The 17,882-nt window shown below is 37.4% G+C and overlaps 1 protein-coding gene across 3 annotated transcripts in view; it reads left to right on the forward strand.

Annotated features, from left to right (window-relative positions):
* LOC123539137 (inversin-like) overlaps window positions 1–17,882 on the forward strand; it is a 223,521-nt gene that overhangs the window by 143,531 nt on the left and 62,108 nt on the right. For all 3 annotated transcript variants that reach the window (XM_045323631.2, XM_045323630.2, XM_045323629.2), the window contains exons 18-19: window positions 12,791–12,937; window positions 17,185–17,322. In XM_045323631.2, the coding sequence (XP_045179566.1) occupies window positions 12,791–12,937; window positions 17,185–17,322 (285 nt within the window). The remainder of the gene's footprint in view (window positions 1–12,790; window positions 12,938–17,184; window positions 17,323–17,882) is intronic.

Genomic DNA, 17,882 nt, shown 5'->3' on the forward strand with positions numbered 1-17,882 from the left:
CCTCATATACTCTGCTGTCATTTAAATAGTGTAACACGATGTCATCTCTTATGGCTCAAGTTTTCTTCAGATTCTCTGCTTTCCACTATCTAGCATTGAGATAGTGTAATATGCTGTCATCTCTGATGGCTCCTGTTTTCCACAGATACGTCACTCCGCTATTTCCACTATCCAGCATTGAAATAGTGTAACATGCTGTCATCTCTGATGGCTTATGTTTTCCTCAGATATGCTGCTTTTCACTTTCTAGCATTGAAATAGTATAACAGGTTGTCATCTCTGATGGCTTCTGTTTTCCTCAGATACTCCGTTTTTCACTTTCTAGCATTGAAATAGTGTAACATGCTGTCATATCTGATGGCTCCAGTTTTCTTCAGATATTTCCACTATCCAGCATTGAAATAGTGTAACATGCTGTCATCTCTGATGGCTCCTGTTTTCCTCAGATACTCCGCTTTCCACTATCTAGCATTGAAATAGTGCAACATGCTGTCACCTCTGATCACTTCTGTTTTCCTCAGTTACGTCACTTTCCGCTATCCAGCATTGAAATAGTGTAACATGCTGTCATCTCTGATGGCTCCTGTTTTCCTCAGATACTCCACTTTCCACTATCTAGCATTGAAATAGTGTAACATGCTGTCATCTCTGATGGCTCCTGTGTTCCTCAGATACATCGCTTTTCACTTTCATGCATTGAAATAGTTTAACAGGTTGTCATCTCTGATGGCTCCTGTGTTCCTCAGATACATCGCTTTTCACTTTCTAGCATTGAAATAGTGTAACAGGTTGTCATCTCTGATGGCTTCTGTTTTCCTCATATATTCCATTTTTCACTATCTAGCATTGAAATAGGGGCCTCCATGGCCGAGTGGTTAAGGTCACTGACTTCAAATCACTTGCCCCTCATCGATGTGGGTTCGAGCCTCACTCAGGGCGTTGAATTCTTCATGTGAGGAAGCCAACCAGCTGCCTTACGGAAGGTCGGTGGTTCTACCCAGGTGCCCGCTCGTGATGAAATAATGCATGGAGGGGCACCTGGGGTCTTCCTCCACCATTAAAGCTGGAAAGTCGCCATATGACCTATCATGTGTCGATGCGACGTTGAATCCAACCAAAAAAAAGCATTGAAATAGTGTAACATGCTGTCATCTCTGATGGCTCCTGTTTTCCTCAAATATTTCCACTATCCATCATTGAAATAGTGTAACATGCTGTCATCTCTGATGGCTCCTGTTTTCCACAGATATTCCGCTTTCCACTATCCAGCATTGAAATAGTGTAACATGCTGTCATCTCTGCTGGCTCCTGTTTTCCACAGATATTTCCACTATCCAGCATTGAAATAGTGTAACATGCTGTCATCTCTGATGGCTCCTGTTTTCCTCAGATATTTCCACTATCCAGCATTGAAATAGTGTAACATGCTGTCATCTCTGATGGCTCCTGTTTTCCTCAGATACTCCGCTTTTCACTTTCTAGCATTGAAATAGTGTAACGTGCTGTCATCTCTGATGGCTCCTGTTTTCGTCAGATATTTCCACTATCCAGCATTGAAATAGTGTAACATGCTGTCATCTCTGATGGCTCTGTTTTCCTCAGATATGCTGCTTTTCACTTTCTAGCATTGAAATAGTGTAACAGGTTGTCATCTCTGATGGCTTCTGTTTTCCTCAGATACTCCGTTTTTCACTTTCTAGCATTGAAATAGTGTAACAGGTTGTCATCTCTGATGGCCTCTGTTTTCCTCAGATACTTTGTTTTTCACTTTCTAGCATTGAAATAGTGTAACATGCTGTCATATCTTATGGCTCCTGTTTTCTTCAGATATTTCCACTATCCAGCATTGAAATAGTGTAACATGCTGTCATCTCTGATGGCTCCTGTTTTCGTCAGATACTCCGCTTTTCACTATCTAGCATTGAAATAGTGCAGCATGCTGTCATCTCCGATCACTGCTGTTTTCCTCAGATACGCCACTTACCGCTATCCAGCATTGAAATAGTGTAACATACTTTCATCTCTGATGGCTCGTGTTTTCCTCAGATACTCCACTTTCCACTATCTAGCATTGAAATAGTGTAACATGCTGTCATCTCTGATGGCTCCTGTTTTCCTAATATACTCTGCTGTCATTTAAATACTGTAACACAATGTCATCTCTGATGGCTCCTGTTTTTCTCAGATACGCCACTCTGCTATTTCCACTATCCAGCTTTGAAAAATTGTAACATGCTGTCATCTCTGATGGCTTATGTTTTCCTCAGATATGCTGCTTTTCACTATCTAGCATTAAAATAGTGTAACATGCGGTCATCTCTGATGGCTCCTGTGTTCCTCAGATACATCGCTTTTCACTTTCATGCATTGAAATAGTTGAACAGGTTGTGATCTCTGATGGCTCCTGTGTTCCTCAGATACATCGCTTTTCACTTTCTAGCATTGAAATAGTGTAACAGGTTGTCATCTCTAATGGCTTCTGTTTTCCTCAGATACTCTGTTTTTCACTTTCTAGCATTGAAATAGTGTAACATGCTGTCATATCTGATGGCACCTGTTTTTTTTTCAGATATTTCCACTATCCAGCATTGAAATAGTGTAACATGCTGTCATCTCTGATGGCTCCTGTTTTCCTCAGATACTCCGCTTTTCACTATCTAGCATTGAAATAGTGCAACATGCTGTCATCTCCGATCACTCCTGTTTTCCTCAGATACGTCACTTTCCGCTATCCAGCATTGAAATAGTGTAACATACTGTCATCTCTGATGGCTCGTGTTTTCCTCAGATACTCCACTTTCCACTATCTAGCATTGAAATAGTGTAACATGCTGTCATCTCTGATGGCTCCTGTTTTCCTCATATACTCTGCTGTCATTTAGATACTGTAACACGATGTCATCTCTGATGGCTCCTGTTTTCCTCAGATACGCCACTCCGCTATTTCCACTATCCAGCATTGAAAAATTGTAACATGCTGTCATCTCTGATGGCTTATGTGTTCCTAAGATACATTGCTTTTCACTTTCTAGCATTGAAATAGTGTAACAGGTTGCCATCTCTGATGACTTCTGTTTTCCTCATATGCTCCATTTTTCACTATCTAGCATTGAAATAGGGGCTTCCGTGGCCGAGTGGTTAAGGTCGCTGACTTCAAATCACTTGCCCCTCATCGATGTGGGTTGGAGCCTCACTCGGGGCGTTGAATTCCTCATGTGAGGAAGCCAACCAGCTGGCTTACGGAAGGTCGGTGGTTCTACCCAGGTGCCCGCTCATGATGAAATAATGCATGGAGGGGCACCTGGGGTCTTCCTCCACCATTAAAGCTGGAAAGTTGCCATATGACCTATCATGTGTCGATGCAACGTTGAATCCAACAAAAAAAAAAAAAGCATTGAAATAGTGTAACATGCTGTCATCTCTGATGTCTCCTGTTTTCCTCAGATATTATCACTATCCAGCATTGAAATAGTGTAACATGCTGTCATCTCTGATGGCTCCTGTTTTCCACAGATACTCCGCTTTCCACTATCCAGCATTGAAATAGTGTAACATGCTGTCATCTCTGCTGGCTCCTGTTTTCCACAGATATTTCCACTATCCAGCATTGAAATAGTGTAACATGCTGTCATCTCTGATGGCTCCTGTTTTCCTCAGATATTTCCACTATCCAGCATTGAAATAGTGTAACATGTTGTCATCTCAGATGGCTCCTGTTTTCCTCAGATACTCCGCTTTTCACTATCTAGCATTGAAGTAGTGTAACATGCTGTCATCTCTGATGGCTCCTGTTTTCCTCAAATACTCCGCTTTTCACTTTCTAGCATTGAAATAGTGCAACATGCTGTCATCTCTGATAGCTCCTGTTTTCGTCAGATACTCCGCTTTTCACTTTCTAGCATTGAAATAGTGTAACAGGTTGTCATCTCTGATGGCTTCTGTTTTCCTCAGATACTCTGCTTTCCACTATCCAGTATTGAAATAGTGTAACATGCTGCCATCTCTGATGGCTCCTGTTTTGCTCAGATATGTCGCTGTCCACTATCCAGCATTGAAATAGTGTAACATGCTGCCATCTCTGATGGCTCCTGTTTTGCTCAGATATTTCCACTATCCAGCATTGAAATAGTGTAACATGCTGTCATCTCTGATGGCTCCTGTTTTCCTCAGATACTCCACTTTTCACTACCTAGCTTGAAGTAGTGTAACATGCTGTCATCTCTGATGGCTCCTGTTTTCCTCAGATACTCCGCTTTTCACTTTCTAGCATTGAAATAGTGTAACATGCTGTCATCTCTGATGGCTCCTGTTTTCCTCAGATATGTCGCTTTCCACTATCCAGTATTGAAATAGTGTAACATGCTGCCATCTCTGATGGCTCCTGTTTTCCTCAGATATGTCGCTGTCCACTATCCAGCATTGAAATAGTGTTAACATGCTATCATCTCTGATGGCTCCTGTTTTCCTCAGATATGCAGCTTTCCATTTTCCAGCATTGAAGCAGTACGTTGAGCGTTCTCTTTCCTGATGGCTACTGTCTTCCTCTGAATATTTCCCTTTCCACAAACCTCAGATGGTTTTTCTTTATACTACATTGCCACAAAGTATGGTCAAATAAATATTGTTCAAAAATCATTTCAATTTGTAGTTAACGGTAAGATTTGTGTAATCTTAGTTGTTAAATGAGTGTCAATTCTAGTAGTATTTACCTACTAATTGAAGGGTAATTTGAGTTTGAAAGGTTGTTACATACCATTAAACTTAATATGATAATTGTTATATTTACATTAATAATTCTGTTCAAACAGAATAATGATCCATAGAGGAAAAAACTAATTTATACAGATTCAAAATGTAAAAGGATTTTTGTATCATTTATTTACTTATGTGATAGAAATTAACAGGAAAGGTACATAACATACTTGATAAATTTGTATTGACAAATTAGGCCATACTGATTAATGTCTCGTTTTATTGTCCTCTGGAGTGTAAGTTTTTCTGCTGTATGATTAGAAAAAAATCATTTTTGAAAATTGTTAAATAAATGGATACATTTTGTATTATGGTTGTCAATGATAGAAGTTAAGTGCATGAAGAAAAATCATAATTATCAAACATGTTATCATTTGAGTTATCATGCGGGATTTATAAAAGGTCATTATAACAATAGCTTGAACTGGGATTTTGTATTTGGCTCTCGCGGATTTTTCCGGGTCGGATCACACATCATGGCGCACATGTGATCCAACCTGGCAAAATCCATTCAAGTTGAATACAGCATCCTAGATAAGCTACTATTAAAATAATCCTATTATATCAAGGTCATCTCTCTGAAAGAAATAGTTCATGAAATTCAAAGTCATCACAAATAAAATACAACAAAGTTTTGTTTGTAAGCTATTATGACTTAAATCTTTGTATTGTGACACTGAACATCTCCCAGGTTTTACCAACCGTCTGGTTCAGTATGCACTGTTTGGTAAAACTTACAGTTGATGAGAATCATATAGTAGTGTGCAACATGCTGTTCACCTGTTTCTTTAGGTGATTTTCAAGATTTTGACAATGCCAATTTCACTCAAGCAATACAAAATAAGTTGCATCTGTCTCCACACTACCCTCAAATGACTTTTATCCAGTCAAAAAGATTATATTCTGGAAAATCTTGTTGAAAATGACTGTGAACAAAGAGGTGAATCAGTTTTTTCTGGTGGTGTAATACCATTGTACTTACACTTAGTTTTTCACAAGTATTTATTGTACCCCCCGACAACGAAGTTGTAAGTGGGGGGGGTGTATACTGGTTTCAGGTTGTCTGTCTGTCTGTCTGTCCGTAGACACAATCTTGTGCGCACCAGCTCTCCTCATCCTCTTGACACAATTTAATGAAACTTCACAAAAGTGATCAGTAACAACAGTAGTTGTGCATGATGCATGTTAGGTTCTTTCAGAATTTTTTTTGCAGTGTTATGGGACTTTGTTTTTTGTTACTATACTATATACATAGACACAATCTTGTGCGCACCAACTCTCCTCATCCCCGTGACACAATTTGATGAAACTTCACAAAAGTGATCAGTAACAACAGTAGTTGTGCATGTTGCACGTTAGGTTCTTTCAGAAAAAAAATTTGCAGAGTTATGGGACTTTGTTTTTTGTTACTATACTATATACATAGACACAATCTTGTGCACACTAACTCTCCTCATCCCCTTTACACAATTTAATGAAACTTCACACAAGTGATCAGTAACAACAGTAGTTGTGCATGTTGCACGTTAGGTTCTTTCAGAAAAAAAATTTGCAGAGTTATGGGACTTTGATTTTTGTTACTATACTATATACATACAGTCTGCATATGCAATCTTGTGCGCACATAATCTCCTGAACCCATGCACACAATTTAATGAAACTTAACACAAGTGATCAGTAGTAACCCTAGTTGTGCATGGTACATGTTAGGATCTTTCAGAAAAAAATTCTACACAGTTATGGGACTTTGTTTTTTGTTAATATACTATATACATACAGTCTGCATATGCAATCTTGTGCGCACCTAATCTCCCAAACCCTTGCACACAATTTAATGAAACTTCACACAAGTGATCAGTACCAACCCTAGTTGTGCATGGTGCATGTTACGTTCTTTTAGATAAATATTCTGCAGAGTTATGGGACTTTGTTTTTTGTTACTATACTATATACATAGAGTCTTTATACTTACAGTCCACATAATTATGCAGTCTTGTGTGCGTCAAATTGCAATGTACTGTGTCAGTGCATGTTGGGGGAGGGGGGGGGTACATTCATCACCTTCAGTGATAGCTCTAGTTATGTATGCTATGATCCTGTAATGACCCTTGTTAAATTTTAACATGATCATCATTGATTTCATTTGAGATTGATGTCAATTACTTTATCAATGTTTATTTTGTACCCTGAGGAAGGCTAATATAGCCAAAATGTTTTAATATAGGTAACTCGTTTTTTTTTTTGTTTTTTTTTTTTACTTTTTACTACTTTTAATCCCTATTCAACAAGGGTGCAAATTTAGTAAAAATTTTGTTTGTTTGTTTGTTTGTTTTTCTTGCTATTTTCAAACAAAGCACAAAGAAATATGTTTACTTCATATTTTTTTTTGTTTTATGTCTTCCAACATTGATATAAAACTTAAATCAACACACTGTTTACCTTGACAAATCCAATTTGGTATGGCCTTATGACTTAATACATCAGCACGTTTTTGATAGTGATAACAATATTCTATATCTTATACCTGCGGTATCATATTTTCAAAAAGATTTTTTTTAAGATTTCAGGATGTAAAATTTATTCAAAAGGCATAGAGTTTGGATTAGGAGTGTGATTATTGTGTTCCCCAAATGTTTTTGGGGGGATTGGGGGAGCTCTTAGAGTTACCCTTTGTCTGTCTAACTGTCTGTCTGTCGGAGTTTGAGTTTTGTGTATCTCAAAAAGTATTTGACCTACAGTCATCAAACCTCACAGGATTGCTATTTGGCATGTGAAGTTGTGCACCTGGTGTTTTATTTGGATCTCACACAACCAGACCAGAGTTACTTATAAAAAGGACTAAAATTTTTACGTCTCATATATCTAAAAAGTATTTGACCTAGGATTATGAAATATTACAGGAATATTATTCAGCATGTGAAGTTGTGCACCTGGGATTTTGTTATACCCCCACCAAACTTGTTTGAGGGGGGTATATAGGAGGCAGTTTTGTCGCGTCCCGTCCCGTCCCGTCCCGTCCCGAAATCTATTATCTCAGTTATTACCAAATGGATTTGATTCAAACTTAAAATACATGTTCCACCTTATCACCCACATCATGTGACACAAGGTGCATAACTCTTGACACCAAGTTTTCATGAATTATGTCCCCTTTTACTTAGAATTTAAGGTTAATTTTGTTGTATTTTCACTATATCTCAGTTATTACTAAATGGATTTGATTCAAACTTAAAATAGATGTTCCACCTCATCACCCACATCATGTGCCCACATCATGTGACACAAGGTGCATAACTCTGACACCAAGTTTTCATGAATTATGTCCCCTTTTACTTAAAATTTAAGGTTAATTTTGTTGTATTTTCACTATATCTCAGTTATTACTAAATGGATTTGATTCAAACTTAAAATAGTTGTTTCACCTCATCACCCAGATGATGTGACATAAGGTGCTTAACTCTGACATAAATTTTTTATGAATTATGTCCCCTTTTACTTTAAATTTAAGGTTGATTTTGATGTATTTTCACTATATCTCAATTATTACATAATGGATTTGATTCAAACTTAAAATAGATGTTCCACCTCATCACCCACATCATGTGACTCAAGATGCATAACTCTGACACCAATTTTTCATGAATTATGCCCCTTTTTACTTAGAATTTAAGGTTTATTTTGATGTATTTCACTATATCTCAGTTACTACTGAATGGATTTGATCCAGACTTAAAATAGATGTTCCACCTCATCACCCACATCATGTGACACAAGGTGCATAACTCTGACACTAATTTTTCTTGAATTGTGTCCCCTTTTACCTAGAATTTAAGGTTAATTTTGATGTATTTTCACAATATCTCATTCTGAATGGCTTAGAGCCAAAGGGAAGTAACCTTTTTTTAACTTTTGTACTGAGTTTCTTCCCCTTAAATTCCAGGAATTATTCTATTTTTAGAAATCCTATTTTTAGATTTTCAGTATTTTAGGTATTTTTCTAACTTTTTTATTATAAGTCCTATGTAAAAAGTAAAAACATTTTCTGTGGTAACATGGGTCGGTAAGACAATTTTTTGTATTCACTTTTAGTGTATCTCTAATATATGAGATTTAATATATTTACTTGTATTACTATACTAGTATTATACTAGTATTACTTATATGTGGAAGCCCAGGATGAAGTACTCCAAAGTATTTTTAAGATTCCTTATGGTTCCCATTCTTCTGTGACAAGACCGTATGGTGGGGGTATGAGTCACTCCTGTGACTGTTCTAGTTGTGGATTTCTTTTGGTCAAACCAGAGTTATAGCCCTTGATTATGTCAAAAATAGACAGGCATACAAGTTTGTCGTGCATCTCAAAAAGTATTTGACTAATTCTAATGACTCCAATAGTCATAAAACTTAAGGGGATTGTTATAAATATAGCATGTAAAAAAAAGTTGTGCACCTGATGTTCTGTGAAGGATTTCACTCAGCCAGACCGGAGTTATGGTCCTTGACTTAGTGAAAAACATAAATAAAGTGCTAAAAGATTTTGTGTTGCATATTTTTTAAAATACTTCATACAGAGTCATGAAGGCATGTAGGAGTATTATTCAGCCTGTGAATTTGTGAACCTGAGTTCCTTTGACTCGCTTAGCTCAATAGGGAGAGTGAAGATCTACGGATCTTGGGGTTGTGAGTTGGAGATCTGGGCAAGGGGTATGTTCTCTGTGACGATTTGGTAAAAGACATTGCATCTGAAATCATTCGTCTTCCACCTCTGATTCATGTGAGAAAGTTGGCAGTTACTTGCGGGGAACAGGTTTGTACTGGTACAGAATCCAGGAACACAGGAACAGTCAAAATATACATTTAGGGCATAAAAGTTTGTGTCCCATGTATCTCAGAAAGCACTTGACTTAAAACCATAAAACATTTATAACTGTTAAAGGTGATTTATCAGGTTTTTGGTCAGCTAATGGATTTGTTCAGAACTGAACCAACTGATTATTTACACTAATTTATGTTCACTGAGTTCTTGATACACTTCAGTATTTTAGCTTGACTATTTGAAGAATATTACGAGCTGTTCTACTCGTCCTGGCATTGGCGTTGGTGTCACACCTTAGTTAAAGTTTTTGCATGCAAGTACATACAGCTATCATTTAAAGGCATGTAGCTTTGAAACATATTTTTTTTCTTTTTCTAGGTCAATGGCCAACCTCACTAGGTCAAGTCTCATAACTCTGACATGTATTTTGTCCAAATTATGTCCCCTTTAGAAAATCCTGGTTTAAGTTTTGCGTGCAAGTAACTATCTCCAAAACTAATGCAAATATTGAATTGAAACTTCACAAGTTTCTTCAGGTTTATAAAACTAGGTCATAGCATCAAGTCCCATAACTCTGACATATATATTGTAAAATAGGTCCCCTTTTGAACTTAAAAACTTCTGGTTAAAGTTTTGCATGTATTTAAGTTACTATCTACAAAACTAATGCAGATACTGGTTTGAAATTGATATTTTAATACTTAGGGTAATATTCCTGTTTCTGGGACAACAATTTGAATAGTCCAGCATTGGCTGTCTTATGATTTTCCTATTCTGGTAGCGTTATTTTAGCATAGGTATAAATTAAATAAACATATTTTGCAAAAGGAATAAATTAAATATGAAAATCATTACTACTGTATTAAGTTGTCAAGAATTTGCATTGACAAGTACGTATTTTGCCAAAATTGATTAGAAATGCAAGTTTATTAATTATTACCTCCCTTTACCAAGATAGATTGAAAATAGATGAATTCCCGAGCTTAACACTGTTTTAAAACTTGATCAAATGCAAATGTACAACTAGAAATTATATTGAAATCAAAAGAAATAGTCAACTTTTTAAATGTTTTTATATTAAAGGGAGGTAATTACAAAATTTCATAAAAAGTAATAAAATGCACATTTCCAATAGGAATCTGATTCTATGTAATAGGTATTGTTTCTCTAACAGAATATATAAAAACTGAAAAATGTCATAAAATGTTGCTCAGATGTGATTGGTCACCTTAAAGTTGTGCACCTGGTGTTCTCTTTTGGCTTTCACTCAGCTAGACCAGTGTTAATATGGACTTTGACATAGTGAAAAATACATGTCAAGTACTTCAAAGGTTACATAAATGTTAGAAATCTTTTACCTAGAGTCATGAAACCATGTACAGCGACAAGAAGTGAGGGCATCTGTGTTCTATGGACATAGTTGTTTTTTTTATGAAATAATTGAAACTTTGTAAAATGGCAGTATTTTAAGGGACGTTTACAAAAAAACATGGACATAGTGGATGGGCAAGTTACTGTGAATTGGTTGTAGTGTAAACTGCTGGGTTGTCCGGTTTCAAAATAATTTTGCTAGAATATTTCCTTCGTGACTGTTTAAAAAATTTCTCCAGTTAATAAAATGGCTGTTTTTCTTATATAGCTATAGCAGTAACTTATGGGGTACTGCAAGTACAGTGTGATTCATTTAGAGAAGTATAATAACTGAAAATTCATTTAGCCTGAAAAAAGAATGCCATCAAACTTCCCATACCATTTTGTGAGACAGAGAGGGCAGTTTGTTTCAGTGAATAATGTAGGATGTAAGCCTGGGACTTTTACACCTGTGAAAAGATCTATAACTACTGACACAATCAAAAATAGGTAATTAGTATAACTTGTATCAGATCTAACTTTTAGTTTGTTTACTTCAGGTAGGCATTCGCTGCTGTATGAGTATGTATTTTTATATGCCTTTGAAACTGGTCATAGTCTATAATCACAGGTCTGCTGTGCGGGGCGTGGCCCTGCCTGCTGTCTGGCCAATCAGTTCTTATCCAATGATTATCCAATGACAACCAAACTTGGTCATTATATTTATGGGTATAATATGTCAGCCAAGTTTGGTAACAAGCTGGGGAGACTGGAGTATCTGCCCTTGAATTAATAAAAAGTTTGAAAATTGACAGTGTCCACTGACTAACTTAAGTCATACTTATCAAGTGTTCACCTATCTGTGTTACATTGTTTATGGGCATAATATCTTGACCTAGATCTTGCAATGTTTTGAAGATGCTCATGTAATGTTTTCATGGTGCTTCATGATTAACTCATTTAATGTTTTGAGGATGCTGCATAATTTACTCATTTACTGTTTTCAAGATGCTTTAATGTTTTCAAGATGCTGCATGATTTACTTATGTAATGTTTTCAAGATGCTGCATGATTTACTCATGTAATGTTTTCAAGATGCTTCATGATTTACTCATTTAATATTTTAAGATGCTGCATAATTTACTCATGTAATATTTTCAAGATGCTGCATGATTTACTCATGTAATGTTTTCAAGATGCTGCATGATTTACTCATTTAATGTTTTGAAGATGCTTCATGATTTACTCATTTAATATTTTAAGATGTTGCATGATTTACTCATGTAATATTTTCAAGATGCTGCATGATTTACAATGTAATATTTTCAAGATGCTGCATGATTTACTCATGTAGTGTTTTCAAGATGCTGCATGATTTACTCATTTAATGTTTGGAAGATGCTTCATGATTTACTCATTTAATATTTTAAGATGTTGCATGATTTACTCATGTAATATTTTCAAGATGTTGCATGATTTACTCATGTAATATTTTCAAGATGCTGCATGATTTACTCATGTAATATTTTCAAGATGCTGCATGATTTACTCATTTAATGTTTTGAAGTTGCTTCATGATTTACTCATGTAATATTTTAAGATGCTGCATGATTTACTCATGTAATATTTTCAAGATGTTGCATGATTTACTCATAATGATTTCAAGATGCTGCATGATTTACTCATGTAATGTTTTCAAGATGCTGCATGATTTACTCATGTAATATTTTCAAGGTGCTGCATGATTTACTCATTTAATGTTTTGAAGATGCTTCTGATTTACTCATTTAATATTTTAAGATGCTGCATGATTTACTAATGTAATGTTGTCATGATGCTGCATGATTTACTCATGTAAAGTTTATTTTTCAGAGCTAGACGAGATGCAAAAGAAGTAGAAGAACAAGCCCTACAGAAACAAAAAGTAGCCAAAAATGTTAAAAAAGCTGAAACTAATAGATTACATGACTTCAGACGCAAACAATATGCAGCAATGCGGATACAGAAAGCATGGAGAAAGTAAGTGTATTTTTCACTGCGTTCAACCTGTCTTGACTATATGTTCTTTGTGTGATGTAACTCTAAGGCAAGTATTTCTTAAATAATGACATGATTTGACTAATGCCTGAGAAGAAGAAATTAATTGAAAGCTTTCTGCATTCTTTCTGGATTGTCACATAAATGACAAACACACACACACATGAATGATCTGTGACTATCTGTATGTAAGTTTAGATGAGGAACCCATTTCAGAATCTGATTGAATATAAAAGAAAGTACAACCTACTAGTAGTATTATTATGTCTCCCCCAGGAGACATATTGTTTTTGCCCTGTCTGTCCGTCCGTCTGTCCGTCCGTCCGTCCGTACGTCACACTTCATTTCCGAGCAATAGCTGGAGAACCATTTGACCTAGAACCTTCAAACTTCATAGGGTTATAGGGCTGCTGGAGTAGACGACCCCTATTGTTTTTGGGGTCACTCTGTCAAAGGTCAAGGTCACAGGGGCCCGAACATTGAAAACCATTTCCGATCAATAACTAGAGAACCACTTGACCCAGAATGTTGAAACTTCATAGGATGATTGTACATGCAGAGTAGATGACCCCTATCGATTTTGGGGTCACTCCATTAAAGGTCAAGGTCACAGGGGCCCGAACATTGAAAACCATTTCCGGTCAGTAACTTGAGAACCACTTGACCCAGAATGTTGAAACTTCATAGGATGATTGGTCATGAAGAGTAGATGACCCCTTTTGATTTTGGGGTCACTCTGTCAAAGGTCAAGGTCACAGGGGCCTGAACATGGAAAACCATTTCCAATCAATAACTAGAGAAGCACTTGATCCAGAATGTTGAAACTTCATAGGATGATTGTACATGCAAAGTAGATGACCCCTATTGCTTTTGGGGTCACTCCATTAAAGGTCAAGGTCACAGGGGCCCGAACATTGAAAACCATTTCCGGTCAGTAACTTGAGAACCACTTAACCCAGAATGTTGAAACTTCATAGGATGATTGGTCATGAAGAGTAGATGACCCCTATTGATTTTGGGGTCACTCTGTCAAAGGTCAAGGTCACAGGGGCCTGAACATGGAAAACCATTTCCGATCAATAACTAGAGAACCACATGACCCAGAATGTTGAAACTTCATAGGATGATTGTACATGCAGAGTAGATGACCCCTATCGATTTTGGGGTCACTCCATTAAAGGTCAAGGTCACAGGGGCCTGAACATTTAAAACCATTTCCGGTCAGTAACTTGAGAACCACTTGACCCAGAATGTTGAAACTTCATAGGATGATTGGTCATGAAGAGTAGATGACCCCTATTGATTTTAGGGTCACTCTGTCAAGGTCAAGGTCACAGGGGCCTGAACATGGAAAACCATTTCCGATCAATAACTAGAGAACCACTTGACCCAGAATGTTGAAACTTCATAGGATGATTGTACATGCAGAGTAGATGACCCCTATCGATTTTGGGGTCACTCCATTAAAGGTCAAGGTCACAGGGGCCTGAACATTGAAAACCATTTCCAATCAGTAACTTGAGAACCACTTAACCCAGAATGTTGAAACTTCATAGGATGATTGGTCTTGAAGAGTAGATGACCCCTATTGATTTTGGGGTCACTCTGTCAAAGGTCAAGGTCACAGGGGCCTGAACATGGAAAACCATTTCCGATCAATAACTAGAGAACCACTTGACCCAGAATGTTGAAACTTCATAGGATGATTGTACATGCAAAGTAGATGACCCCTATCGATTTTGGGGTCACCCCATTAAAGGTCAAGGTCACAGAGGCCTGAACATTGAAAACCATTTCCGGTCAGTAACTTGAGAACCACTTGACCGAGAATGTTGAAACTTAATAGGATGATTAGTCATGCAGAGTAGATGACCCCTATTGATTTTGGGGTCACTCTGTGAAAGGTCAAGGTCACAGGGGCCTGAACATTGAAAACCATTTCCAGTCAGTAACTTGAGAACCACTTGACCCAGAATAATGAAATTTCATAGGATGATTGGTCATACAGAGTAGATGACCCCTAATGATTTTAGGGTCACTCTGTTAAAGGTCAAGGCCACAGGTGCCTGAACATGCAGAACCATTTCCAATCAATAACTTGAGAACCTCTCGACCCAGAATGTTGAAACATCATATGATGATTGTTCATGCACAGTAAATGACCCCTATTGTTTTTGGGGTCACTCGGTTAAAGGTCAAGGTCACAGGGGCCTGAACATTGATAACCAGTTCCGATCAATAACTTGAGAACCACTTGACCCAGAATGTTGAAACTTCATAGGATGATTGAACATGCAGAGTAGATGACCCCTGTTGATTTTGGGGTCAGTCTATTAAAGGTCAAGACCACAGTGGCCTGTTCATGTAAAATCATTTTTTGGAAATAACTTGAGAACCACTTGACCTACAATGTTGAAACTTAATAGGATGATTGGACTTGCAGAGTAGATGACCCCTATTTATTTTGAGGTCACTTGATCAAAGGTCAAAGTCACAGAAGCCTGAACAGTGACTTGAGAACTACTAGGCCAAGAGTGTTGAAATTTAGCGGGATGATTGGACATGCCAAGTAGATGATCCCTACTGCAGTCAACCATCAGTGTCTCTTTGACTTTTGCTCCTGATCCCTATTGACTTCTTGCCTATAGGACTTTGCATTGGGGGAGACATGCGCTTTTTTACAAAAGCATTTTCTAGTTAAAACAGTGGGTTTTATTCAGCTGACAAAAATGAAGAATGGGATACACAATCAGTACTTTGTATCTAAATGCTCTTCAAGTCCTGACAAAGTTCCCCCTAAAGTTATGTGTGTTTTGACTGGAAGACAGATTTGTAGACAGAGACTGTCTGCTTTTGTTGAAAGAAATAAGTAACCCCTTCAACCAATTTACCATTACTTAGCCCCATGGTTTATGGTAGTGTGAAGGAAACCAGAGCTCCATCACTGTATGATATTTCAAGCTAATTCAAATGTGACATGATTTCCTTATTGTACCCCCCGACAACAAAGTTGTAAGGGGGGGTATACTGGTTTCAGGTTGTCTGTCTGTCTGTCCGTCTGGCCGTCTGTCCGTAGACGCAATCTTGTGCGCACCATCTCTCCTTATCCCCTTGACAGAATTTGATTGAACTTCACACAAGTGATCAGTACCAACAGTAGTTGTGTATGGGGCATGTTAGGTTCTTTCAGCGACAAAAATTGCAGAGTTATGGGACTTTGTTTCTTGTTAACATACTATGTACATACAGTCTGCATATGCAATCTTGTGCGTGCCTAATCTACCAAACCCTTCCACACAATTTAATGAAACTTCACACAAGTGATCAGTACCAACCCTAGTTGTGCATGGTGCATGTTACATTCTTTTAGATTAATATTCTGCATAGTTATGGGACTTTGTTTTTTGTTACTATACTGTATACATACAGTCTATATACATACAGTCCACATAATTATGCAATCTTGTGTGCGTCAAATTGCAATGTACTGTGTCAGTGCATGCGGGGGGTACATTCATCACCTTTAGTGATAGCTCTAGTTGTGTACTTGCATCAAACATGGGTGAAACCCTTATTGTGTGTCAGTCAGTCCATTGCAAAAACTTCTTCAATGCTTTTAAAGTAATGAAACTAACTCCATACACATATTAATCGTCATGAAGTATAGATGTGTGTGACATTTTTGCTTGGCTGTATGAAGTGTATGGATACCGGTCCTATTTATGCATCAGCTTCCAGTTGTTTACCAGTGGATTTGTTTCAGACATAAAATAATGGTACATCATCATTACCTACATCATATTATATGAGCTGCTGCACTCACTGTTTCAGACGCAAAATAATGGTACCTCATCATTACCTACATCATATTATACAAGCTGCTGCACTCACTGTTTCAGTGGTGTCAGAGTCCTCGTTGGTTGCGATTTTGCATATTAGTTGGTATCCCAGTAACAAGTAGTGGGAACAGATTGAAACTTCACACACTTGCTCTCTGGTATAATCAAACATGCATTTTGCAGGTTTGATAACTCTATTTTGAATTTTCACAAAGTTCTAAAGATCTCCAAGTGTATATGAGTGTGACATATTTTTCTAGTAGAGGTATTATAAGTTACACACCCCAGGATTTAGACAGAATGACTTTTCCCTCTTACAAAGCTGTATATAGGGGTATTGAATCACTTCCAGTGATAGCTGTAATGTTTCTTTTATTTTGTATATTTCAGTCATAAGATGCGATCATTTGCCATTTTACTGACAGCAAAGCAAGCAGTACATAAAATGAGACTGAGACAAGGTGCAGAGGAATTCCACAAACAGATAGCTGCTCTTACCATCCAGCTAGCGTGGCGTAAATATATCAGGTACTCTTACATTCTCACAATCCATTCTCACAATCCAGCTAGCGTGGCGAAATATATCTGGTACACTCACATTCTGACCATCCAGCTAGCGTGGCGTAAATATATCAGGTACTCTTACATTCTGACATTCTCACAATCCAGCTAGCATGGTGTAAATATATCAGGTACTCTTATTGTACCCCCCGACAACAAAGTTGTATGTGGGGGTATACTGGTTTCAGGTTGTCTGTCTGTCCCGTCCGTCCGTCCGTCTGTCTGTCCGTAGACACAATCTTGTGCGCACCAGCTCCTCATCCCCTTGACACAGTTTAATGAAACTTCACAAAAGTGATCAGTAACAACAGTAGTTGTGCATAATGCATGTTAGGCTCTTTCAGAAATTTATTTGCAGAGTTATGGGACTTTGTTTTTGTTACTATACTATATACATAGACACAATCTTGTGCGCACCAACTCTCCTCATCCCCTTGACACAATTTAATGAAACTTCACACAAGTGTTCAGTAACAACAGTAGTTGTGCATGGTGCATGTTAGGTTCTTTCAGAAAAAAAAAGTGCA

This window comes from Mercenaria mercenaria, chromosome 18 (assembly GCF_021730395.1).
Source record: "Mercenaria mercenaria strain notata chromosome 18, MADL_Memer_1, whole genome shotgun sequence".
Lineage (NCBI taxonomy): Eukaryota > Metazoa > Mollusca > Bivalvia > Venerida > Veneridae > Mercenaria > Mercenaria mercenaria.